The sequence below is a fragment of the Ambystoma mexicanum genome, chromosome 5q, assembly GCF_040938575.1.
Source record: "Ambystoma mexicanum isolate Mex_15411 chromosome 5q, UKY_AmexF1_1, whole genome shotgun sequence".
Taxonomy (NCBI): Eukaryota; Metazoa; Chordata; class Amphibia; order Caudata; family Ambystomatidae; genus Ambystoma; species Ambystoma mexicanum.
Genome location: NC_090933.1, coordinates 1,056,238,258 through 1,056,266,042, shown reverse-complemented (window position 1 = coordinate 1,056,266,042; position 27,785 = coordinate 1,056,238,258). Strand labels below are relative to the sequence as shown.

Here is a 27,785-nt window from a genome sequence, read left to right as displayed (position 1 = left end):
AAAATCAGTCCATATCCTTCACATTATCTATAATAAAAACCCTTGAGTCATCTCACGGATTTGGAGTGATTTCAGTTGCACCTGTCACAACTTAGCATTTAGCGGGTGGTGGGGCACTGCCTCTTGAGTCATCCCCACACCTTCTGTTAGGGCTAGGCTAGGCACCTCAAACACCTCCTTCCCAATGTTTTCTTTGTATTCTCTTACCCTTTCTCAGGGTTTCTGTCCTTCCTTTCTTCACTCTTCTCTGTAGTCGTAAAAAACCTTCTTGTCACTTCGCCCCAGCTTCTAGCCTTTCCTTACTCCAAGCGTTCTCTACTTACGACTCCAGCTACCCTCCTCATTGCATAACATCCTATTCCCTTTTATGAACTTCCTATCCCCTTCTCGTCTCCCTTGTTTCTATCTCTCTTCTTGGGCCCCCTCCACTTTGTGTGTTCATTGGTCTCATGGTCCTATACTCCTGTAACTTCCCTGGACAAAACTTGCCTGCTTGCACGAGGGATCTTCCACTGCTTTTGCTGTCCGACTTGTACACATCCTCCTCTCCTTTGTGCCGCCTTCCACTCATCTGGGCTCTTTTCTTCTTGGACAACCTACTGTACTTTAGATGCTGAGCACATCCCTCCGGCGTCCCCTCCATCGGCGTATCCCTCTTATTCACTTCGGCTCTCTTTGCTCTGTGCCATCTTTCCATATCTCCTGCGTTTGCTGTGGTCTATCGGAAGATGAAGGGTATTGTATCGCGATATGTGGCACAGCACGTGTCATCCAAGATTACAAATGCCATCGGCAAGCACTGTAGGTTATGGCCTTCCATTCTTGACGTATTGCACTTTCCCGATCAATCAGGTTAATTATTTATGGGTGGCTAATGAGAGTCAGACTACCATAACCCCCAGGTCAACATGCTTGTCAGCACCAATTTTGGGTAAGTAATAAAGCTCAGGAAATTGTTGTCAGCACCAAATATTTGCCAACAAGACAGCTCAGGAAATTGTTGTCAGCACCAAATATTTGCCAACACGACAGCTCAGGAAATTGTTCAATGATTTCTCCTTTAATCCTTAGGTCTCTTACAACTGCAATCACCCAGGATCTTTCATTGCAATTTGATCCATCCTGGCCTTACCAGTGATGTGTTAGGCAGACCTCAGAGAGCCCAACATGCTTGCTGCCAGGGTGCTTCTGAAACGTCCCCGGCACATTCATGCATCTCCTCTGCTCAGACTACTCCATCCATGTATTGCCAAGTCAGTTCAATGCAGGGTGCTTTGTAAGGTGCACAACATCTACCATCAGAGAGAAACTCCACATTTCTTTCCAAAAAATAAAAAATATATACCCCCACAGGTTTAAGTTTGCTAGAACCTATGAACTGCCGTTATGCAAAATGGAGTCTGGAATCTTTTGTAGCTCAACATATGGGTCTCTGGAATGCTATAAAGAGGAAAACCCTTTACGGTTTCTATGTTTCTTAAAACCATGTCAATTTCCAGTATACTGTTATATCATGATAAAGTAACATCACACTGTAGGCTTGCTCTTCATACATGAAAATTAAAAATACAAAACATTGAAATAAATAACGCAGAACGCATTGTAGTTGTTTGCCTAAACCAAACACAGCTGTGTGTAATTACACTGCCCTGTGCACAACCATTGCCATAAAGTGTGCACACACACTCATCACTCTGCGTACCATCATTTTAATATATGCACTCCTAAGGCACATTCACCATCAGTACTTCTGTTTGGTTTCACTCCTATAACTTTTTGTGCACACAACACTTCTATATCAGTCACACTCTTGTTGCACAACCAGACTTATGCAGTAAAACAGATGCAATACGTACTCAGAAACACTACTGTACAGTTACACTCCTATAAGTCAAAAGAATCCTGTGCAGTCTGGCATTTGTGTACCTTTGTTGCATGCATTTTCTTACTGTCAAAAGAGAAGTAAATATTCATGTTATGTCATAAGACTAGGATCCTCTGTTATGTTTATTTAGTTCTGTTATTTAAGGCAATGGTGTTAAGATGTGCAGCGCGGTCTTGCTACTTGAATATGCTAATCAATGTTTCTCTTTTCAAAGTTCATTTTGTCATGCTAAGGTACAGTGTATTTAGCCATGCTGTATGTTATGCCATGCTTGTCTCAGCAAGATAGCTCAGTGGCAACGTGCTCGCCTTGGAAGTAAGACGGCACGCAGCACCACAGATTCGATCCCCGGGCCCTTGCTTAGAAACCTCTGGGTATTAAGTGCGTTATAAATAACCTATCATATCATGCTATATCATATTATCTGTAGGTAAACTGTGATGGGCGATTCTGGTTACTATGCTAGATACCATTATGTGATGGTGTGATTTGAATACCAATCTGCAATATATGAATGCACTGTCATTTGATATAACAATGGACTATAGACCACATGGAGCCTAGGACCAGCAACACTGCCCACTTCAACATCCCCCAGTTCTACAAGGCCAGCCCAATGACAGACGAGGCCTTTACAAACGACATTTCTCATCAAATCTTGAATGCTCTTTCTAATTTTTTTTGCAGATTCTCTCAGGTATGGCTCCAATACGTTGAGTATTTAATGATGTTATGTATCACTGAATTAAGATTTGATTTTCACCGTAAATGGTATATTGCATTTCCTGTTCTCTGCCTGTGTGTTTTCTTAATTACCCCCACCTGTTTTCCGTTTGTTGTGTGATGCACTTCTTGAGTGTCATGGTAGTTGAGATCACATAGTACGTGGTCTCAAATGGACAAAGCAACCACATTGAACTGCTAACCAGCTGCCAATGAGTCATTGTGAAGAATTCTCCATCCCTCGCGCTGTTTTAATTGTTGATATAGTCAGTTACAGGTAATCTAGCATGTTGGAAGTTTAGAGAATGGCTGCTGACATACTTAACTAGTAGTATGGAAAACAATGGTGCATCTGCAACACATGCAAATCAATTCATGCACCAAGGGAAAAGTGCAACATGTGCAATTCTTATGGGCAACAGTAAGCATCTCATGTACAGACTTGTATTCATTGGCACAACCTGTCACTATAATGAAGAGCATGCACAGAGCACATTGCTCCAAAGATTTAGGCCCTGATTCACAGTCGCGTTTTTATAATGGTGCAATCCCATCAGAAAATGCTCTGTGAATCAGGTCCTTAATGTCTAAATTACATTGGAACCATTGTAGGCTGCCACCAAACGCACGTGTTAGTTGCTGAACTGTAGCCATTGTTCCATCAGCTCTGTCACTGTCTTCCATGTGTCACTTTTATTGTGGTTTTTGTCATCAAGTACTTGCATACTTTAAGTTGAATGTTGTTAAAGAGCATGACATTACTAAAGCCTGTGTCGTTGAGGGATTGTTTTCCCTTGTCTTGCAATGGTCTGCGCTTTGACTACTGTTCCACATGCCCTTGCCTTAGTGGACTGTGCAAACCTTTAAGATATCAAGTGCCTTTCCTCCCACAATAATAACTGTATTGTAAAAGTGGCCAATACCCTTGTGCTCAAAATGACTGTTGCTTTGTATTTCCAATCAGTGATTGGCACTTGCCACGAGCTCACTTAAGCCTTTCTACCCACAGAGGCATATGGCAAGTGTTCCACTGCCAACATTTTCACCAGTTTAGAATTGCGCTGATGCACTCTATCAAGTCTCTTGTGGTATCTCTGATCTTGTAGAAACATGTTGGTAACCTGGGCTAGTTCAGTCGTGTGTCACTGCAGCAGTGCCCCTTACTTTCTTATAGTATACCTTGGGGTGAGGACAGAGATAGCTGTTTATAGGGCATAAGGGATACTTTAGGGGATGATGGTTAAGTCAAGAACTACAATGTCTCTTGGCTGCTGCTGGTCTGGGTAGAGTCACTCTTCATGCCAGTTCCAAACCATAGGCTGTAGTGTAGTTTAGTTTAGTCTTGTTTATTAAAATATACCAAGCACCCACACCCACGGCCAACAATTAAACCATGAAAGGGTACACATGAGTTCTGGCCTAGAGCAGTGGTAACATAGCAAGTTAGTCTTCCAACCAGCTTAATGCCGTTGCTGCTCTTTCTCTGCCTGCTCTGTTGGACTCTGTGATGTCAAAAAAGGTTTTTATCTTGTCCAATGTTAGTGATGGAGTAGACTTTTCACGCAGATGTTTCATGGTATAAGAGAACTAGTCACTGACATGACTGTGGCAGCTTCAATGAATACCTGCAAGCAGTTGACATCATCATGGTGGTTTATAGTCATAGCATCGATCACCAAAGCCCCTTTTTTAACCTTTAAAAACCCAATACAAATAAAATAAACCCTTTACCTTAAAAGAAACTGCATTAGATGCTTTTTTTTCCAACGCTTTTTTTTTAGATGGTAAGGCATTCGATGCTTTGGCATTTAATGCTATGACTAGATACCATCATGGTCAATGTTTACCAACTCGCTATTACTGAGGTCAGGTAGGTGTTCTTTTGCCTTCCCATGGTTCCTTAATTAGCTGGCTTCTTGACACGTCTTCGCACGATGTCTATTGCAGGCGTGCTTAGCAGGAACTAGAGTAAGTTGTATGTCCGTACAATGCAACTATCATAAATATCAACTGTTTCTGTTACTTAAGAGCATGAGGCAATCCTGCAAAGATTCAATCCACTGACCTGCAAGTTGCAGACTAGCCTCAAGTGTAAGCACTTAGTGTACCGCAATGTGTGTCATCGCACTGCACCTTTTGCTGCCCATTTGGTCCCCGCAGGCAAGCCTTAGGGGACCTGCTGGCTAAGGAATTCATTTGCCACATCTGATACTGGATAGTAGTGCAAATCACAAATAGTTCATTAAACACTGGCAAAAATATCTGATTGGCTCTTTTCTTCCCAGCTTGACAACTTACCTTCTGGGCAGGACTTTCAACTACAAATGAATGCTACACAGGACTGAGGAAGATCGTTTAGAGTTTTTATTTGTTTCCAAAACAGTATGAAAATATGTGCACAATAAATTACCCACATAAACAGATTGCCCAATAGAGGTGCATCGGTACAAAATCCTGTGTCTGGCCCCCATTACCCAAGGGTTATGTTGCGAACAGAACATGAGATGAGAGTATGCCTAACAGGCACGGCCTCCTCACGGTAACGTCGGGGAGGGACTTTGCGCACAGCTCAATCGATTCAATCGCAGCATCACAGCTGCCTGTGGAGAATGGGTCAATCTGGGCTTTCCGGGGTATAGAACAATCATGTGAAGCAATAGGACACAACATATTTCCAAGGCTGTGTAACAGACACTAGGATCACCGTTTAGCACCAATCCATGTCAATTTCAATAGGTGTCTTGCAAATATAAAGTTTGTTTTACAGATTTTTCCTGTGCGTTATACATATGCATATATTAATAGATGTTTGTCTATACATATATATACTTGTGTGTGGAGGTATATGTGTTCATAAACAGCACAGGAGTGTCCCAAAACAAGCTACCTATTGATGTCACAAGTGTAGGCAGGAAATTTAGATTTACATGAGGCACCTATAGGTCAAAGTCTTGTGTAGCAACAAATATCAGAAGATATGCACAAAGGCAGATTTTTGCTAAAATATATTTTTCGTTTTATTATTTTGATGTGTGCTAAAAAGCAAGGACCACCATGAGGGCTTTGTGCAAAAATATAAACAAATGCCGGCTATTGGTAGTCACTTTGTTTTACTAACACCACCTAAATGAATTTTGACAATTGCTAATATTTGAATGTTTTTGTATACAGTGTTCAACTGATTGTCGTTGTATGTTGTGATATATTGTCTTTTTAAATAACTGGACTCTTTGGTGGTCCTTGCATTTTAGCACACATCAAAATAATAAAACAAAAATTATATTTTTGCAAGACTTTGACCCATAGGTGCCTCATGTTAATCTAAATTTCCTGCCTACACTTGTGACATCAATAGGTAGCTTGTTTTGAAATTTAGATTAACATGAGGCACCTACAGGTCAAAATCTCACAAGATATGCACAAAGGCAGATTTTTGCAAAAATATAATTTTTGTTTTATTATTTTGATGTGTGCTAAAATGCAAGGACCACCAAAGAGTCCAGTTATTTAAAAAGACAATATATCACAACATACAACGACAATCAGTTGAACACTGTATACAAAAACATTCAAATATTAGCAATGGTCAAAATTCATTTAGGTGGTGTTAGTAAAACAAAGTGACTACCAATAGCAGGCATTTGTTTATAATTTCGCACAAAGCCCTCATGGAGGTCCTTGCTTTTTAGCACACATCAAAATAATAAAACGAAAAATATATTTTTGCAAAAATCTGCCTTTGTGCATATCTTGTGATATTTGTTGCTACACAAGATTTTGACCTATAGGTCCCTACACTTGTGACATCAATGGGTAGTTTGTTTTGGGACACTCCTGTGCTGTCTTTGTATTACAGACCACATCCCACGAGCCCCTAACAAAAAAGTGGTCCCCCTTTTGCTCATATAGCACTACCCGGTATATGTGTTCATATATATTTAGCTCTGGGGTCTGCAAACTTTGGCTTTCCAGATGTTTTGAACTCCCATCAACTCTAGGCATCATAGTCAATAGAGAGGGGTCATGGGAGTAGTAGTTCAAAATATCTAGAGAGCCATAGATTGTAGACCCCTGATATAGACATATATTTAGCTATAATCTCAAGTCTGCAAATGTTTTCCAGGTAAATAGTTTAAACTAACCGTCAAAATCCCAAGAGCATTATTTTCTGTACAGTATATAAAATGTATAAAAAACATTTGTCATATAAAATATGTTTCTGTTAAGAGTTCTTTTTGTTCTTCCTCTTGGGTAGCAAAGGCACTGTCCGTCTTTTTGATACGCTCCGTGAGAAGCGGCTGATTCCCGGGGACCGTACTTCTGTGGCTTCACTTTCCTCGCGTACTGGCGTGAACTGAGGCTGCGGAAGATGAGATCCCGGGTAGGCGGGTTGCGCGTATGGGTCAAGTTGGCCATATGGTGCATGAGGATTTAGGTACGGATTTTGCTGAACATCATAAAGGTCCTCCGGATCGTATTCTTGGTAGGGAGAATGTGGCAATTGGACTACAGGGATGTCTTGATCTGTTGGATCACCGTATCCACCTTCAACCACCACCACCAAGAGGATACACAAGATTAGCGTAAGAGATCGGGGGAGCAAAGAATTAAAGCTATCATGAGGATACCGGAATGAGATAAAAAATTAAATACTATGTTTTATTTACAATAAGACCCTACATATCAAATATAACAACAAGCAAGGACAGACAATAAATCATATTTATAATCAGAAAAACAGATGAGTGCATCACCAGAAATAAAAACAGATGTAAACTCCCCCTGTGCTAACATGTGTTGTGGTATATTCCATAGTGGCTCATGCCACTATCTTCGAAAGAAGTAGGTGGGTTGAAATCACGGCAGAGATACAGTGGAAAAGTGAAAGGATGCACAAAACATATTTACACCAAGAAAGGTAGCAGGAAGTGAATGGTTGGTGGGGCCATGTTTGGTAGAGCTGATTAGTCTTTTGTTTTTTGCAAACAGGTCGTTGGGTTGTTCCGTGCCCATTTCGAACTTTCGCTGGAGGAACAGACCGATGTAACCAGAATGAAACTCGGTTCTCATTTCAAGGCTGGTAGCCATTGTAAGGGATAATGGCTTTGTATTCGAAATGGACAAATGGAGAAGGAAAACAGGAAAGGAACAGGTGAACAACAAAGAAAAACATAGACATCATTGAACAGGCAAAGGACACTAAATCATAAACAACAGACACACTTTTGCGACATATGTTTTGTGGCAGGCATGAAAACACATTTCTTTGTTGATTAAGGCACTTTCTTGGTAGTGCTCAAACCACTGGCGTAACGCCTTTTCATTTGTGTATTCATACAAAAACAACAAGAAAACTAGATGAAAACTGAAGGGATATCTGAAAACACAGGATTTCATGTTCACAGAAAGACTCATGTTGACTAATAGTGTTCAGACTCACTGTGTTGTTACATGTTAATCGGCTTAGTGACATGCCGATTAACATGTAACTAAATGGATCAGGAATAAATAAAGAATGCTTAGATAATGACTAGCGGGTTAGCAGTACTACAAAGATACATTATAATTTGACATCTGGAAGGCAGAATATTTCGGATCCAAGTTTAAAAAATCGAATGGTATTGTAAAATGTAAGGTTACTGCAAACAATACCTGACTTGTTTTTTTCTTCTGATTTTCACCACCGTCTCTCAGCTTGTTCACTAGCTATCCAATCTTGGATGCCGACTCACTATCTTACTCTTAATGCTGCTAAAACTGAGGTTCCCTTTTTCCAGCTAATGCTCTTCCTTCTGCCTCTTTTCCTTCTTTTGTTTCGTTCCCCCATCCCAGCTTCCTATTTCCCTCACTGCTCATAACCTGGGACTTCACCTTGACTGTGTGCTATCCCTCGCGCATTATATCTCTCTGTCCTCCCGTGCCTGTCGCTTTCTCTTGTACAACATCCGCAAAGCTTGCCCCTTTCTTACTTTCCAAGCCACGTAATTGTTGATATCATCTTTGATTTTCTCCAGACTCTTTTACTGTTCCACTGTTCTCTTTGGTCTTCCACTCACTTGCCTTGCTCCTCTGAAATCTCTTTTCAACGCCTCCATCCATCTCCTTTGTCTTCTCCCTTTTCGTGATACTATGTCCTCTTCCCTTTCTACTCTTGGCTGATTACCTTTTCAGCCTCATCTCAAATTTAATTTCTTATGTCTTGTTTTCAAGTCCCTCCATGGTCTTGCACCTGACTATCTTTCCTCTCTGGTTTCATGCTACACTCCTTCCTGACCTCTTCGTTCTTCTTCTCAATTTCGTCTTGTAGCCCCACCTCCTCTCTGTGCTCAGTCTCGCTTTCGATCCTTTTCTCTCTTAGCCCACGTTCACTGGAATGGTCTTCCTTATTCCCTTCCCTCTATCTCTGTCTATTCTGTATTCCGTAAGCCGCTGAAGTCCCACTTGCTCTTTTCTGGTTAATATGACAGTATAATACTATTATTGTCATTCATTTTATTGTACCTTTTTTCTCTGTACAGCGCCTTGGCTTAAGGCATATATAAAAACTAAATACATACAAATAAATACAAATACAAATGACTTGATGCAACAAACAACATTTAAAGCAAGATTGTCTAGTATGCAGCGGAACAGACTGAGTAAACCATAGACGGACAAGCACGAGACAAAGCCAGACACGAGTTCTCCCAGCGATTCGAAGTCGGGCGTTACTCATCCCCTCTGGACCCTACAGTATGACCCTCAGTAGAAATGTGTGCAAAGATTTCACTGTGGCCCTGGTACACTACGATGATTTATGTTTAACAATTTGTAACAATTCTAAAATGGTATTTTAATATTTACCATGGGGCTGTTGATGCAATTACGGGCACTAGCCAATCAGGGCACTCCGATAGCAATACTTATCTCCTGGCAAGGGGGCACAATTCGAGCCCTCTATTTGGCCAAAGCCTTTGCCTTGAGTGCTCCCTCCTGTTCCTGGACATCTCTGTACCTGCTCCCCCTTCCAATAGTCCTTGCTCCCCATTTGGTAACCAGCACTTACTTTTCTCTCAAATCTCATCTCCCAGCCTCTAGCGCTCCCCTTAAATGTCTACCTGCAGAAAAGGTGAAGGGACTACAAATAGTACCCTTCCTTGTTTCCATGTCGGCCATCTTTTTTGTTCATTCTTGATGTAAGAAATAGCCGGGATACTCTTCGTGTGCCGTTTCCGATTCTCAACAAAAATAGATTATTTTTGCACACAAAATATATAGATACATAAATACTGGGAAAATGTACCAGGGTGCTAATAGCTGTACTATTCCTACAGCTATTACATCCGTACCATTGCGCATATATAACGCCACTGCAGACCCTCACTTGATTTCTCACCTCCTACCAGCCGGGAAAGCCCTCCTGTGCGGTTGTAATGACTTAAATAAAAGGGAGCCGTGGTTGTAAAAATTGGGCCTGCCAGTTGCTGAATAGTATGAATACATCAGGTAGCTTTAATATTAGGCTAATGAGCCGTGCTCCGGGCATGGCTGCTCGCGTCCACATGTCGCAATAGAACGACTAACGCTGTTAATGTAATTGATGAGTTCATTATTCAGTTTATCCTATAATTGACTAAAGAAAGCCGTGCTTTTATTCTTCAGGACAATACCAGTCAAGTAAGGCCTACTACATGTGCAATGAAGGCAGCTTCTGCAAACCTCAGCATGATTATGTTTCTCAATGTCTAGAAGAAAAGGCTCTTATGTAGGAGGAGCTTTGTGCTGGTCCTATAGGACGTCACTGGCTGCAGCGCGGGTCCTTAATTTCCATAAAGATGATGCGCTGCTCCGATGATAGAAATGAACTGCTGTCTCAAGTTCTCATAGGCATCAACCAACTGTTGACGCGCATGAGGTTGTGACAAAGCAGCGAGTGTGAAATGTGCTTTTTTTCAATGATTCTTCCTTAATAACATGATTTTACCAAACCGAGTGTCAAATGATGACATAATATACTTTACCTCCAACGCCATAGCCACCACAAGACGAAGGATCACAGTACCCAGGTGCGCCTGAAGGACCTTGTGATCCTGGAGATCCAGCATGACCAGGTGGACCTCGTTGGCCTGGTTGACCAGGAGGGCCAGGACTTCCTGTTCGACTCTCACCTTGAGGTCCTGAGGAGAAAGAATTTACCAAACGTCAACATCATCAATGTTAACCTGAAAGTAATCCTGAGGAAATAGATAGGGAGACGGAACAGCAAGCAAGAGGACAGGAAGGCCTAAAACCATTTCCTCCCGAAGCACCTTATCAATAATTGTGTTTATCATCACAACATACTGCGATCGGCCTACCTGCTGGGCCGGCTGGCCCTCTGGGACCTTGTGATCCAACACCTTGGCTTCCCTTTTCTCCTTTTTCACCATTCAACCCTGTTAAAAGATTAATCAGTCTGTTTAAGGGCCATGCTTCCATGTACAGTATATGTTTACATAGTCACCTAGCTGGAATGGCTGAAATCCAAAATCAATGCCAATACACTTATCTCTGCAGTCAAGATTACACATTTTAAAATAGATTCTACATGTGTTCTTCAAACTTCTTTCATAGCTACTGTGTCACAGTTTACAACATTGTGCTCACTTGCACATATTCACCAAAAATGCATACGCAGGGGCACGCTTGTGTTACCAAATCTCAAATATCCCCAACCTCGCCAATCAAGGTACGTATGTTTGTAAATGTGAAGCTGGATAAGATGGTGGCCACCTGTGTTAGGTGGGTGCCATCAACTGCAAGTGGACTAAAGGATGCTTCAGTGCCTTGAATAACAAAATTGAGGACCTTTCAGGTGTTGTCGCCTTAACAAACATCTCTGAATGTCACTTGTGAAATTTGAGCATTTTGGCATGACCTGCTTGTAATCTGACTCTGGGTGCCTTCCCCACCTTATAACCTAGTACCTCCTTCATCCTGAATTGCTCTTCACCATAGTGATTCAGACAATGGCAACCCATTTTTGGAAAAGTTATGGATAGGCCTAAGAACCACCTGGGAGTCAGTGGCCCTCATTATAAGTCCCGTGTTATCCTGCCGGTGCTACCTACCGGGAATTCGTGGATTACCATACAGTCTCTGCCGCCCGATATCCCAGTGTTACTGGGATATTAGAGCTGGTGGAGATGCCAGATAAATCCCCCCTAGGAATCCGTGGGAATGGGTTGCCGCATTCACAGGCACCTGTGATACCGGTCCCCTCGATTGCAGCAATTACCTGCTGGTAGGGGGCGTGATCTACAGGCAGGTCAGGCCTGCCGGTAGATCACTGCCCCCACTGACAGACTTGTAGTTTTCTGGTCTGGAAAGGTGCTGGTACACGTTGTTACCGACACCCTATTTCCAGACAGGCAAACTTATAATGAGGGCAAGTGTCTTGGTTTTAACCTTAACAATTAAGAGGATTCTTTGGAACGCACTATTTTGGCCTGACGCGTAGGGTGTGTGCCCCACCCCTTCTCGATCCGTGAGAAATGTGGCCATTATGATAGATTCTGATCTCTCACTCGCCACCCAAGTACCCATTCCAGTAAAGACCTGCTCCCTTAATTTAATAAACCTCAAAGGTCTCCTCGGAACACTTTTTGTTCCCGTATGAACGCATGACATTCAAGAATGAACTTTGGGAACAATATCTGGGCTGATCAGAAAAATCCATGACTCAACTGCAGGGTATTTAGAATGATCCTGCCAGGCTTTATATATCGAACATATGCCTCCTGACTTTGCCTCGCTGCATTGGTTGCCGGTCAGATCCAGAGGGATCTTTACGTGAATGTGCAACACACAAAGCCCTCTATTGTAAGAAGCCATATATCCTATCCCATGGACTGTTCCTTTGAACTCAAGAGGCGGGGAAACATTTGAAATCCTGGTAGCCTAATCTGGAACACTCTCACGTGGCGCATGGAGAGCAATTTGCCAAGCCATAAGAAAAACACTGAGGGCAGGGCTCTTAAGGGACATGACACAAAATCAGAATCTTTCATTTAGTTGAGCCCTCTTGCCAAAGCTTCAAATCTCTATAGTGCCAAAAAGCCCAAAGGCGAACACAAATTTACATACATATACAGAACAATATAGCGTTGCTGTGCTCTTGCGGTTTAAATTGAAAGTGCACCTTGCCACAGAGATCTGGTCGAGACATCATTTCTTTGAAATACCTGCCAGATGGATTCAAAGGAATGAGCTCTGATGGTGTGGCCACTTCCTGGGAGACATTGGCCCTCATTCCCAGTAGGGCGGTAAGGGATACCGGGCACCTACTACAAGGTCCCTTAGCGGGTGTGACCAGGCGTTAACGACGGGACCCGTTAAGGGACCTGGGCGCAAATAACGGGCTTGGCATACGCCGGCCCGTTATTTGCGCCCTCCCCATTCCCATTGATTCCAATGGGGGCTCAAATGGGAATGGGGAATGGTTTGGTGAATGGGGACTTACCGGTCCCACCAAGGTCGGACAAGACTGGTAAATCCCCATTGCACCAAACCGGACACGGTACCGTTATAGGTGGCAGTCATGGTGCAAATAGCGCCATGACTACCACCAATCTCGGAATGAGGGCCATTGTTGAGCTATACACAATCAAGTAAATCTCTGCCCCCTGCAAACTTGACACCATTGACTGATCTTCACCCGTAACAACAACAGTGACCTCCTGCATTACAACAGCAGCCATTAGGGACAGAGGACACTACTCTGTCCAGGCCCTGTTACCCATAGTCTGCACCTAGCAGAAGGGCTCGTGCCCCTGCCCACTCCAGCCCTGTCCCAAATAGATACCCTATAGCTCTAACCAAGGCGATGATTAAAACATCTGGAAAACAAGGAGTCCATGGATGTTGTAATATCATTAGTCGTCATGAATAGCTGTATACATGAAAGATTCCTATAAGCACCCTGTCCAGCCTTTGCAATTCATTAAGACAGATTGAACACCAGCAGTTTGGTCAATAAAAGTAGGCAAATGAGTATACATGTACGATTGTGTTCAGTGAAAATTGGGTCAATGGTGTAAAGTCAATATTAAGTGGCTTTTCCTTTAAAACCTCATATACCGACATTAAGGTGAAGAGGTTTAGTTGGTGAGTTTAAGAAGTGTAAGGGGTACATATTGCATGCCTCATTGTCAAGTTCTTTTTCCCTTTTTCAGTGTGAGCACCACAGTTATCAGTAGTGGTGAACTGTGCATGCGGCTGGTAATTTGCACCCATGATACACTGCACCAGATAAACTCGCATACCTCTTTCTCCTGGGGTTCCTGGTTGACCCGGACTGCCTGGGAATCCTGATCTTCCCTGAGGCCCTTGTTCTCCTTGTGGGCCAGGAGATCCCTGCCGTCCTGGTTCCCCTGGTGGTCCCACGATGGTGCGCACTGATGTGGAGTGGCTGGGAACTTGGTTGAGAACAGCACTGTACCGAGCCATATGATCTAAAAAAGCATATTTAAAATGTGAAACATTAGTAAATTATGATGATGTGTTTTAATGCTATGCATTGATGCCCACACCAGCCATATCCTTTTGCCTCCTAATTTAAGGGAGTCTGGCGCCTGAGCGAGAGCCTAGCCATACAGTCCACCCCTTTCTCACTCCCTTAGTCTGGGATACAAATTAATCATTTTTTTTACTATGCATTTTAGTGGACGTTCATTCATCCAAAAGGTATTTCTCAACCCACTTTTGCAAATTTGCGAGTCATTCCTTGTCAAGAAGAAGATGACCTAAGTCATTATATGTTCACTCAGGTTGATGGGATCGGCTCTCCCGGCAGAAGTTTAATCAGTTCAAGCATTCAGTCAGGGGACTTTTATTTCCCATGAGTGACATCTAACAGGCTCTCTACTAGCACCTGGGCAGAGCCACAAGCCTGAAAGCTGGCTGATTCCCAAGGACAACAGCATTCTGTTCCAAAATGGTGCCACTCATGTACTAGACTAGAATGTTCAGTCTTACACACTGTTTCTAAAATGGATTCCACCTGACTGGAAATTAATCACGTGTTCTTAATGATCACATTTAGAGTGTTGGATTTGAACTCCTTCAGTCTGTTGCATTTCTACCTGTTCATGAACCATTAATAATTGATCAAGGGTTTTGAGTTCATGGGAGGCCAGCTCCTCAGGTGGACACACTGCAAAGCATTGACTTTGTAGTTAACAGGCCCATCACAATAGTTTAGCAGTGGTATTTCATGGGATCACATTGCAGCAGGCAGCTGGACGTCCATTGGGTGCTTTGGGTCACTCTAGAGAAGATCTCACTCGCTCGTGTGCTCACTCCCTCGCTCGTGCAATTTAATCTAATGCCAGAGTTTGCAAGGATCTGTTCAGGTACAGATGCAAAGTGCCCGTCCAATGACAGCTCACAGCCACCCTGAGAGAATTTAAAGCATTTGGCGCAAATCAAAGAAGACGAATTTGGCCACCCAACAAAGCAACTCAACACCCCTGGACAGTACTTACTTTGAATGAGCTGTTCACACACCTGGCGAGCAACGGCTCGTACCATGGTTTGGGACTGGGTATCTCCCTGAGGAAGAGAAAGCACATGTGAGTCTCCCAATTTGCGGTTTGCTGCGGGCTATACTCAATGACCACACAATACAGATGGTTTGATGGTTGTTCATTCTCCTCCTATGTGCTTTACATATATGTCCTTGTACGTTCCTAGAACGAGTTTCTGACTAAATCGTAAATGGTAACACTAGAAAACCTGTCTCTACCATTGAAATGAGAATTACATCTTCTAAGAGATCAATTTCCAAAGTAACTGATTAATAATGAACATCAGCCAGGTTCACAAATTCTGAAGATGTGTCACACCACTACAATGTCTCGATGTGCCATTCATTGTTTCTGGACCCAATTATATCTTTTTGAATTGCTAAAAAGGCTAATCTTTGAGTCATCTATTCCTTCAAGAGATTTAGCCACATGTAAACACCTCTTCATCCAACTGGTGATTAACCCCTTTGGCCATACTGCACATGTCAGTAGCCTTAAGGCCATGCCACACACTTGGGACAATTCAGGCACTATAATATTCTGTATTATTTGCTCATCCTTTGCCAACAAATACAAGATGCATGAATAATTCTCTCTCCCAACTTGATTGCGGTCATTGTGAGATGAGAGAGGGGAGCGGAGTCTTAAGTGACCTGTAATGACCCTGTTCATTCATTTTCTTTTCTTATTATGCTCCCTACTGTTCCATCACAGGGACATATCACTGAAACACTGATGGGCAGCAGGGCCGTCATCCAGTAGGGTAAATATCAGGCTCTCTTGCCATCTTTGGAACAAATGAGCAATTTCTTTAAATTAATTTGATCTCTAGGTTTGTCACGCAAACCTTTGTATCTCACCTTTTGATCAAAGGAGAACTTGCATGCTAGGAGTATTTACAAGCTTTGTGTGGTGGTGCCAGCCCCACTATCTAACTATGCATTTATGTATAAAATCTATATTTCTAGATACCATTCCTGGATCCCTTGATGTTCAGAAAACTCCCCATCCAATCCTCAGGGGTTGGGGGTCAGAAGATTTTGGTAGTTACTGACTTTGAGATATGTCTCCGCATCCTCAACATAGGATGGGAGGCAGGGCGCGCATCCTGAGGGGGGTTTTCTGGAGATATACAGACTCTGGGGTGGCCCGAGATGAAAGGCTCCTAGTTATGATGCATGGTTCATGACAACCAGGGAAAAAAAAATCTGTCGAAAATGTTTAGTTTCTCAATATCAATTTAAGGAAAATGAAAGGGGTTATCTGATCAGGGGTATACGTGATCAGACCAGTCAATGCTTATTTGTAGAAAAGCATCTCTGATCATCCAGTTGTTTTAGGTGTGAACATATTTATGCAGGAGCACTCTCTATTTCTAGAGGCAGGCAACATGTTATGTTTAGAAGATTTGATGCTATGGCCATCACCGCCATAGTGGTCTTGAAGGCCCAAGGCTCATTTGGGTAATGTGATATTGCCGGATCAGTGGTGAGAAACATCAGAAGCCTCTAGTTCACGGTCAAGTTCAAATTCCAAGGTACTAATGTGTCAGCTGTCTCACCAATAGGCTGATGTTAACAATCCAAAGAACATTAAAAAAAGTTGGAAAAACATTACAGAATGTATACCATAACACAGAAATGCATGACTTACTCTTTCACCTCGTTCTCCCTTTAAACCTGTGCTGCCCTATAAAAAAAGAAAACACCTTTAGTACAGGGTAAAGATTTATGACAATGAACATGATCACAAGTGCCAATGTGAATCAAGGGGAATCCCCCAGGAAGAAATAGCCTCTCCATCCAGCATGTTCAAAATGCATTCTCACTCTTTCCATGTAAAGGGATCTATCTGCCAGGATGCACATGCTGCCCTGTGTCCACTCTGCCAATTAGGAATGTGTCTCCCCTATACAATGTGTCTGATTAACAGAGATTTCCACTGGAGCAAATCAGGAGATACCCGTGATCACCTCAGATTTGCACTTGCTATCTGATACCTGATTAAAAAATCCAAAACCTGGAGCAAATCTGGAGATGCCTTGTGCAAATGTGATTTACAATGATTTACTGTAGGTCATTTCTGAGACGTTCCAGGTAGCTCCAGACTTGCTCCAGTTTTAGACTTTGTGAATTGGGTATAATGACTGAGGTGCAAATTGGAGATGCTCCCGGCATCTCCTGATTTGCTTCAATGAACATCTTTTTGACTTAGGCGCAAGATCTCTGTGCTCTGGAATTTACTGACCGAAATTAAGTGCAGCATTCTGATCTACTGCCCACCCTGCCTGCACCATGAAGTCAAAAGGTGGATAGCTCAGCGGCAACATGCTCGCCTTGGAAGTAAGACGACACGGAGCAACACAGGTTCGATCCCTGGGTCCGCGCTTAGAAACCACTGGGTATTAAGCACATTATAAATAACCAATCATATCATAAAAGTGATTTGTCCCGGGCGATAATGCTGTGAATCAATGGATACGTGATGCGGCAGGGATTTAAAATATTCAAACACAAGATGAATCTGCACACTGGGTAATCAGTAGGTAGAGCAACCACGGCTGGCACTGTCCTCACCAAATGCCCATTAATCCACGGTTGTTACTGCCGGCAGAGAGATGAACATGAATATTTATACCTCCACCTTTGGAGATGTCTTCTCATGCCAATCATGACTGCTCTACCCATGCGCCACCTCTCAGGACACTGTAACCAAAGGACGGGGTGTTTCCCATCAGTCTGTACTTTTTCATAGAAGACTGCTCTGAAAGATAGGCCTTGAATTCAGACACTAAGATCTTACTGAATGAGGCAGAAAACTATGGTTCCTAGGAAGGGTGTACGCCTTATGTCCCCAGCGGCGAATCACGCTAGAGCAAAAAGGGTTATGAAGTGATTTACATTTTTGTTTTAACTTCAGAATTCCATTGCCTTATTAAACACATGCTTGTTGGTTTAACAGTAATACAAATCCTATGAACATCAAAGGGTAACCCACTTTATTCATCAGGCAGATTGTTAAAAACGGAAATACTTATTTAACCAAGATCATGGTGGTGTTATTTCGCTATTGTGAGTTTATTGACTGCCTGAAGGTAATTCCTCACAAAGAGTCTCTTTCCACAAGTTATTCCTTCAAACAAAAAAGTCAGGGGTACTTCGGGTAAGGCATATTATGGGTCTCATCACAAGTTTGTATGTATCCCCGCTGTAAAACCACCGGACTGTAATAGCCTTTGCACTGGCCGGTCCGGCGGTATGACCGCCGGATCACGGTTGGGCGTTAACGGTAAATCCCCATTCCCTATTGGGTCCATTGGATCCAATGGAGCATTTTCGGCACTAATAATGCGGGCTAATACAGCCGGCGGTAATACCACACAAAACAGGGATTTTCACCTCCAGAAAAGAGCTGGAGGTAAAACAGCCCATTTAGCACCCAACTTGTGATAGGGCCAGCCCTAAAATATGGCAGTAATACAGTTACCACTGCATTTAAGAGCTACAGCCCAACTTGTGATTCTCTAAGGGGGTCTGTGCAGTGAGGACAGCCCCGATCTAAAATTATCTCTAGAACTAAAAAGGAGGATGTTCTTCAGGGGCAAATGGATTCCCAAATGCTGCAGACATTTTATCCTGACATCCACATCCCCAAGGTGTCTGAATAAGTATATATATTTCATGGTTACAAACACTTAAAAATAGAGTGTAGTGAAAAATAAAATGAGCACCACGCTCAGTATGTGGGATGTACTTAGAGATTCAAGCGTGCAACCTCTTTGCCACATACACATTTGTCAAATAAAGATATGTAGCCATTGTTATGTTCCCAAAATGCTCTGTCTTTATGCAAATCAGTTAGGAACCTCAGTTGTGCTATTTATCCCATTCTGCTTTCGCAAAGGGGTGTTCCAAAAAATATTTGATATGGTTATTCTAGGCTTGGATAATGTGCTTGTTCATCAAACTGTTCTTTCCTCTTGAAAAGGTCATGTTAAGGTTAAAAACAATGATCTGTTAATACTGTGAGCATCCAGGGAATGTTTTATTGTGCATGCTGGCCACGGATTGGTTGGGAGTGCTGTTGAACATAAACATTTATTCCAGTATGCACAAGATATATAACACGATCTGTCAAGAACTTAGCCCAAACCTCATAGCCTTGCTGCAAAGCCCTCAACTCCCCTCATATGCCCCCTCACGGTGATGGCAACAAAGAAAAGAAACAGGAAGAGTTTCAACCTGGAATCCTTAACAGAACTATTGTAATCAACTCAACCAAACTTTGCTGAGCTGAACAGAATGACCCCTGACTCAGCGGTAAAGAAACACAATGCCTGGATCACTGAGTCCCTAGATCCGGGTTGTCCAACTGCAGGCCTCGAGGGCCGGATCCATGTCGGATATTCAGGATACTCCTCATTAACATTACAGTGATTATTAATGTATGCACATTTTTCCTCATGAATATCAATGATGGATATCCTGAAATCCCATCAGGGTCCCGGCCCGAGAGGCCCAGAGTTGGGCAACCCTGCCCTAGATCAATTAGTACCAGCGAAACCTTTCAAAGCCACTGCAAAACATGTGACAGCAAGGTTGTTCAATGAAGAGCTGAGAGAACTCAGAAAAGCAAAACACAAACTGGAAAAACTATGGAGAAACCATTACAATCAGTCTGACAAAATAAAGTACCAAATACAACTCAAAATATACAAATCAGCAGTCCTCAAAGCAAAATAAATATACTACGCCACAAGAATCCAATCTGCAACAAACCCACAAAAGTACTCTTCAAAATCATTAAAGAAATCAAAATAATCCTACATTTTGCAACAAATGCATTATCCCATCACAAACACTTTGTGACAACATCACCAACTATGTAAGAACAAAAATGTAAACAGTGCAACAGACCATTGAAGCAAAACACGCAATTCTAAACATAAATACAACCATGAAACCACCAACAACTAATGATCCACCAACCGCAGCAACACTCGACCGATTTGAACCCATAGATGAAGACTTTTTCTCCAAACTAATAAAGACCACCAACCTCACTGGATCCCCAAACGACCCATGGCCCCAGGTATCTATTAGGACATCCTCAACCACGACACCCCAGCATTTTACTTCCAGCTACTGATGAACCTCCCTTCTCCTCCGACCCCAACATTCTAGCAGAGATTTTCAAAGATACACTCACTCATGCCATCAACACTGCAGCACCTCTTGAAAGCAAAAAAGAAAATAAATCGTTGCATTCCAACTCATGGTTCACAGAGGACCTATTAAACCTTCGCCAGTGCAAGCGCCAAGCCCTCAAAACATGGCAGGCCAATCCCTGTGATGCCACCAAAATAGACTTTCTGCATATTTCTAAACAGTACAAAAGTGCTATATTTCAGGCTAAGTCTGAAACATACAATAAACATATTCTGAAGCCAACTCCCACTCAAAAGAGCTTTTCACCATCTTTAAAGAGCTCACTATCCCCCCAATCTGTACAGATGAGATTGTTAAGGATGAAGCCTGGTGCAATAGCATCCAAACAGCGATGTTAAATAAAATAGACCTTCAAAATAAAATAGCAGAGCACTTCAAGACTCTGCACCCCCAACAGACCCCTGTCGCCAATACCGCTAACGACCAGCACGCCTCCAAATTTAATTTTTCTCCAATCAGCGAAGCAGAGGTTCTCCAAATCCTTAAACAGCTTAAACCATCTCAATGCAAAGGCGATATATGCCACCCTAATATCATTAAAGAATGCGCAGCACCCCTCATACCGATCATCACAGCATTCATCAACGCCTCTTTCAAGACGGGCATAGTCCCTGACAGCCTTAAAGAGGCTTGGGTGCGTCCGCTCTTAAAGAAACCAACCCTGGATCCTGCCCAACCTAACAATTACCGACCCATCACAACGGTCCTATTTCTTCTGAAAATCTTAGATAAAGCGGCACACATGCAGATACAGTCCTACCTGGAAAACAACTCTGTCCTAGGTAAAAGGCAGTCCGGATTTCGCAAAGGTCATGGCACTGAAACCGCCCTACTAGATCTGAAGAACCAAATTACCCTAATACTAGACAACGGGAAATTGGCCCTTCTGCTCCTCCTAGACCTCTCGGCGGCATTTGATCTAGTTGATCATGCCATCCTCACAAACCATCTCACCCAGGCCGCACATTTCTCCATACAAGCCACAAACTGGATCACCTCCTTCCTCGAAGGAAGAGTAATGAAAGTGTTCTCCAATATAGCTAATGCAGAGCCTACTACCATCAAGCATGGAGTCCCGCAGGGCTCATGCACGGCGCCTACCCTCTATAACTTGTTTACCAAACCTCTCTTTGATAAACTGGATGCACTTGGGATCACATACACCAATTACGCCGACGATACCCAAGTACTCCTCCAGGTCACAGGACTCTACCATTAGGATGCAGCCACCCTCCAGAACATATACGCCACCATCCAAGCTTGGATGGCCACAAACGGTTTATGTCTTAACGGAGACAAGACCGAAATTCTCATCCTTGGTCAAAAATCCACCCTCACTAACTTCGACCCACTCTACACCAACTTCTCCATAGACAATTGCATCATCCCAGTTCTACCTTCTTTAAAAACACTAGTAGTACACATTGACGCCTCACTCTCCATGGACAAACAAGACAACTCCATTGTTTCTGCCTCCGCTTTGAGCACTAAGCTCATCAATGCCATCAAACCTTTCCTAACCAAAGATAATTGCCTCTCTATCGCCAGAGCCACCATTGGAGCCAAACTAGATTATTGTAATGCGTTACTGGCTGGCACCTCCAATTCCAATCTCATTAAACTCCAAACAACACAAAATAATGCTCTAAGAGTAGCTCTCAATATACCAAAAAGGGACCACATTGCACAAGCCAGCAAGGCAGCACACTAGCTACCTGTCAAAGATCGCATTACATTCAAAATACTTACCATTGCACACAAATGTATCAACCTGTCCGCACCCTCTTACCTGTCTGACACCCTAGTCAGATCTCGCTCCTCCAGACCAACTAGGCAATGCCACTCCAACCAGCTCAGGGTCCCACGCATCAAACGAGCTAGAGCAGGGGGAATAAGATTCCCTTACATTGCCCCTAAGCTATGGAACGCTCTACTTAGCACGCTCAGAGCAGAAACTTCTCTCATTGCCTTCCGAAAACAGCTGAAAACCACCTTGTTTAACTAATTCCTCTTCTTCTAGTTCGCTACGCTCTCCTCATCTATCTCCTCTCCTCTCTTCCTCTCCTGTAGCTATTTCTCGTTCTCTTGCAACTAAGTAATGATTTCAATGTATGCACAACTAGCCATTACTCATAGCTGCAATCTTCTCCTGCAACTAATTAATGACTTCAATGTATGTACAACAAATCATATCTGTAACAAGCGCCACGATGCCCCCTGGGCTGCATGTGCGCTAAACAAATGTGAATAAATAAATAAATAAATAAATAAACCTATCCCTAAACACAGAAATAGTACCAAAATCTTTCAAATCAACTTACATCAAGCCACTCCTAAAAAATGAAACGGGAAGCGGAGAAGACCACACTAACTACAGACCTATATCTAATCTACCTTACCTGGTGAAGCGACTGGAAAACCAGATATACTAAATCCTACTTAACCGCGTAGAATCAAACAGAATACTCGACCACTTGCAATTTGGCTTCAGATCCATAAGAGGAAAAGAATTAGAACTCCTATCATATGGGATGACCTCAAAATAAATGCAGACAACAGCACGTGATCTGAGATCATACAACTGGAAAAAGCAGCCGCGTTCAACACAATCAGAACAACAACACTAATTGAGAAGCTACAGGAATGCGATGTAAACGACTCAGCTCTACAATGGCTAAAATATTTCCTCACCAACCAAACTGAAAGAACGTACCTCCCGCCATTTACTTCTAATGCCAAAAACTTCTCCTGTGGCGTGCCATAATGTTCTAGCCTCTCTGCACTCAACTTCAACATCTACATGTCCCCCATAATGAAAATCATTTGAAACCACAGACTTACCGTCTACAACTATGCATATGAAACCCAAGTCATTGTCAAGAAAGTCACAACTGAAGACCCAAACAACACCCTCAACAACTGCCTGACCGATGAAAAAAGATGGATGACAACCAACAGCCTCAAGCTAAACCCGACCAAAACAGAAATAATGGTCTCACAAGAGGACAAAGCATAACATTCAAAGCAACAGACACACAACTGAACTGGCCGCCTGGCATGGGAACCCAACCAGAAGCATTGCACATGGTAACACATCTGGGACTACTCATGGACATTGGACTCTCTGACACTAGTTAGAGGGATCCTCCCCTATCTTTCTTTCCCACCCAGAACCCTAGCAATCATCTCCCTAGTATTATGAAGAATCAACTGCGCAAACAGCTTCTATCTTGTAAAGTTAGCATGGCTCACAAAAAAACACCAACGGTTCAACAACACTGCAGGGTACTCCTGAGACTAAACAGAAGAGCTCATAGTACATCAGCCTTGAGGGGTCTACACTGGCTCCCAGTAAAAGAAAGTAATTAACTTTGAAGCCCGGTGCATCGCCCACAAATCACTGCATGGACAAGGAGCTGAATTCCTCCAGGACAAGATCAACCGCTACCAACCAAGAAGAAACCTAAGATCAAGTGACGACCTCCAAACGGAAACGAAACAATACAACAAAAAAACAAAATGCAGAGGAACCACATTCTCATGTCTAATTGCCACTCTATGGAACACAATCATGAAGAAGATAAGAACGCCAGAAGTTCACCTCACCTTCAGAAAATGACAGAAAACCTGGCTATTCAACTCACAAGGGGCCGCATAAAAGAGGCACTGCCAGAAATACCAACGGGGACCCAAGATAACCCAATGACAGTACAAATTCCTGAACCAACAATAAAACTAACACAGCTCATCACTTAGTAATCCTCGCAGCTCCTTACTCCTCTCCAGCATACCCCACACTTACCTCACACGATCTAGTCTCACAGAAACAAACAACCCACACACCCAGCATGAAAATAACTGCTGCAAACAAATATCCCAATCACTGGACATTGCCTTTACAGATACAAAAACCCCATTGCACATTCCAAACACACCTAGATCGCAGACTCGCACAAGATGTCAGTTCCTCCTGGTTCTACAAGCACCAACAGAAAAGCACAACCTCTATCCTACTCCCTCTTCCCACACTAACAAACCCAACCCACTTTCTTAAAGAACCACGTGAGCACCTGGAGACCATGCCAATGGTAAAGGTTTGCGGTATAAGTCAACTTCATATAACATAACATTCCTGCAGGACACATGCAATGACAATGTATGTTTTCAAATACCAGACCAGTCCTCACCTCCAGGGATCCCTCATTTGTTGCTGTTCTCATTGTACTTTTAACCTTCAAGACACACTCTCCCACCGCCATTATCAAGAAAACATTTGTTTTTTACCTGGTTGTGTAGATTTCAGCAAGGTAGGGTGGCACTAGCAAATGTGTGCCAGGTGGAAGGGTGCAAGGGTGGAGAGGACAGGGTACAGGCCATCTGTAAAAATCTCCCGTCCCCCTAAGATCTTCCACTTTGGATTGCAGCTGCAAGTGACCCCCTATCCATACATCTCCCCATATTACAGAGTGCAAGAATCCTGCAAGGACACTTTTTGAATTCAAATAAATCAACTAACACTTTAATGGCAGGATTTGAAGTCTGGCAAATAGTTTTTCACACATAGATGAAATCGATTAGTATTCTACAACGGGGTTCCCAATAGAATACTTTGCAAAGCATTCTAAATGTCTTGTAAGCTACTGTACTGAATGACACCATGAGGCAACACTATTTTTACTAAACTCAAATCGTTAAATTAGGCTACTTTTGCTCACAACAAATGTATCTGTTTCAGTTTCACTATAGCTGCCTTAAAATAGCCTTCTTTGTATGGTACATAGTTTGAAGCTAAGCGCTCCCCTCAGATGTGCGACTGGCCCACACTTTGTAAGTTCCAATCGGCTGGCAGGGTGGACTCAACCCTTATCGTTCCAAGGTGGATAAATTAAGCATCATTACATTGGGTAATAATACATGTTTTTATTGTAGTATAACATAAGAACACAAGGTATTATAGCCTTCTTACATAGATAACATGCTGTTTCTTTCTTTAAACAAACAGAACATTTATCTCCATAGCTCCATCCTCCCCTCTCCCAGAACGAGCTCATTTGAATGCCTCGACTGCCGTTTCCCTATATCGCACAAGGAATTCATCACCTTCCACCTCATCCTCAGACCACCTCACATGAGTGACTCTTTCATTGCAGACATCTCCAACTTACTCTCCTCTGCCACGTTGGCAGATTAATGTCTTTCTCAGTGATTTTAATGTCACATGCTGACAACCACACTCAAAGCATGCTTTTCACACAGACATCTTCCATGGACATTAAGCAAATTGTGCTCTCCCCACGCACAACAAAGGCAACACCCTAGACTTAGTCTTCACATCATCCCCCTGCATCATCTGTGCAGACCCTAACCCACTTGATTGGTCTGACCATGCTACCATCCCATTATCAGTCACCCACTCGACTACGGCTCACAAAGTTCAGGATAAAATGCCCGCTCACTAAACGGCGCCGATTCAAAACCTTCCCAGTCAATGAGCTAGAAGAAACATTTGCAGACTTCCCCACCACAGGGAATGCCTCGGGCCTCCCGGAATTATTCAGCAACTCTGTTTTGAAACTGGTTGACACTCATGCCCTTTAAAATCCAGACGGGCTAAGACCAAACCATTCGCCCCATGGTAAACATTCTGAGTTAGCCTCCAACAAATACTCAAACAGAGCCCCAGAGAAACGGTGGCACAAAAATCATAACTCGGGAGACCTCACAAAACTCACATCTCTGCACGCAAACCATAGGATTCTGAGAACCTAGGCCAAAGCTGCTTACTACTCCCCTATCATTGTGGCAGCTTCCAACAGGAGCAAATCCCTCTTTGAAGGAGTAAAGCATTGTACCAAACCCTCACCCAACGAGCAAATCAGGAAAAATGTGACTGAATCAACAGAAAAATAGATCAAATCCGAGACACCCTCGAATCAACCTCTCACAGCATTAGCATCCCCTGCACTATGGCAAGGGCACTGCCCCTCTGGAACTAATTCTTTCTTCTCTTTCCCACAGATTGCCTAAAAATAATTGCCTCCCTCAAACCTACTTTTAACTCTGACGTTACAATTCCGGCTTCCATCACTAAACAATAGACGGGCCTGGCGCTTCTCTGCCTCATCAATGCCTGCGGACAACCTCAAGACTATCTCACATGACCTCTTTTGAAAAAAATAAACCCTCGATCCAGATGACCTGGCCAACTACAGACCCATTACGAACCTCCTGTTTATTGGCAAAATCTTGGAAAACGTAGCTTACACAACTACTCGCCAGAATCGAACAACTACACCTCCAAAATGACTATCAGTCAGGGTTTTGCCCAAAGTGTAGCACCGAGACAGCTAACGTGCAGGTGGTGGATGATGTTCTCCAAATCATAGATAAGGGAGAATCATGCCTCCTCATCCTCCTTGATCTCTCGGCTGCATAATTCGTCTCTGAGATTATTTAGCCATCATCCAGTCATGGATGTCAACTGTCTATCTCAAACTAAACCTGAATTCGTCCACATCGGTCCGCCCACTAAAAAACAACTTGTCCAACAATGGCTCTATCATATGCGCCTAGAAGGATTTGATCCACAACTCTCAGATTCAGGATAATCCTTGGTCTTCACCATTGAGAGCAATCTGTCCTTCCAGAAACACACCTCTCCCCTTTGAAAAATCAAACCCTTCATCCCTCTGCAGGACTTCCAGTCTGTAGTGCAGGCCCTTGTTGCCTCGCACACCGATGGGGGAAATGCTCTCATGACAAGGTTATCAGCTGCTCACTTGGCTCCCCTGAAAGCAATCCACCACGCTGCAGCACGTTTTATTATGGTAGCACAGAAATTTGACCGAATTACCCCTATCCTACGTGAACTACATTGGCCTCCACTCCAAGCCACAGGCTACTGTTCAAGACTGCATACATCATCTACAATGCAGTCACGAGTACTACAACAGTGTACCTGGCCGCTAAACTCCATATATCTGGTGGCACACACTCCTCGCACAGTGAATCGACCAACCAGCTTGAATCACAACTCGTCCACAAAGTGAGGGCCCGCAAATAATTCTTCTCTTGTCATGCACCCACCCTCTGTAACTCAGTCCGGGTGTCAGTTTAGAATGCCCCCAAAATTCTCCAATTTCGTAAATCTCTCAAAACAGGTCTTTTTCAACAACACCTGACCAAGGACTAATTCCAATGGACGCACATACCGATGCACAAACCTGGACAGTACTGAGCTACTGTTAAAAGATGCCAGCCCAAATGCCGGCTACCCACACTCTGTCCAGAGCTCCGCTGATCTCGAGCTAGGGACACGCTTTAAACAATGAAATAAAAAATAACAATAACGCAATCTGGTTTATGTGAGGTTACCCCTACTTTACAAACAATATTCTGACATTG

The 27,785-nt window shown here is 43.1% G+C and overlaps 1 protein-coding gene across 4 annotated transcripts in view; it reads right to left on the bottom strand.

Moving 5' to 3' along the window:
- Positions 1-4,958: 4,958 nt before the first annotated feature.
- COL14A1 (collagen type XIV alpha 1 chain) overlaps positions 4,959-27,785 on the bottom strand; it is a 699,289-nt gene continuing 676,462 nt past the window's right edge. For 3 of the 4 annotated variants that reach the window (XM_069621558.1, XM_069621560.1, XM_069621561.1), the window contains 6 exons: positions 16,807-16,842; positions 15,112-15,178; positions 13,891-14,079; positions 10,945-11,022; positions 10,609-10,764; positions 4,959-7,153 (listed from right to left, as the gene is read on the bottom strand). In XM_069621558.1, the coding sequence (XP_069477659.1) occupies positions 6,831-7,153; positions 10,609-10,764; positions 10,945-11,022; positions 13,891-14,079; positions 15,112-15,178; positions 16,807-16,842 (849 nt within the window). In that variant the 3' untranslated portion in view covers positions 4,959-6,830. Of the gene's footprint in view, positions 7,712-10,608; positions 10,765-10,944; positions 11,023-13,890; positions 14,080-15,111; positions 15,179-16,806; positions 16,843-27,785 lie in introns of all 4 variants that reach the window. The other variant, XM_069621559.1, reaches the window with a different exon arrangement.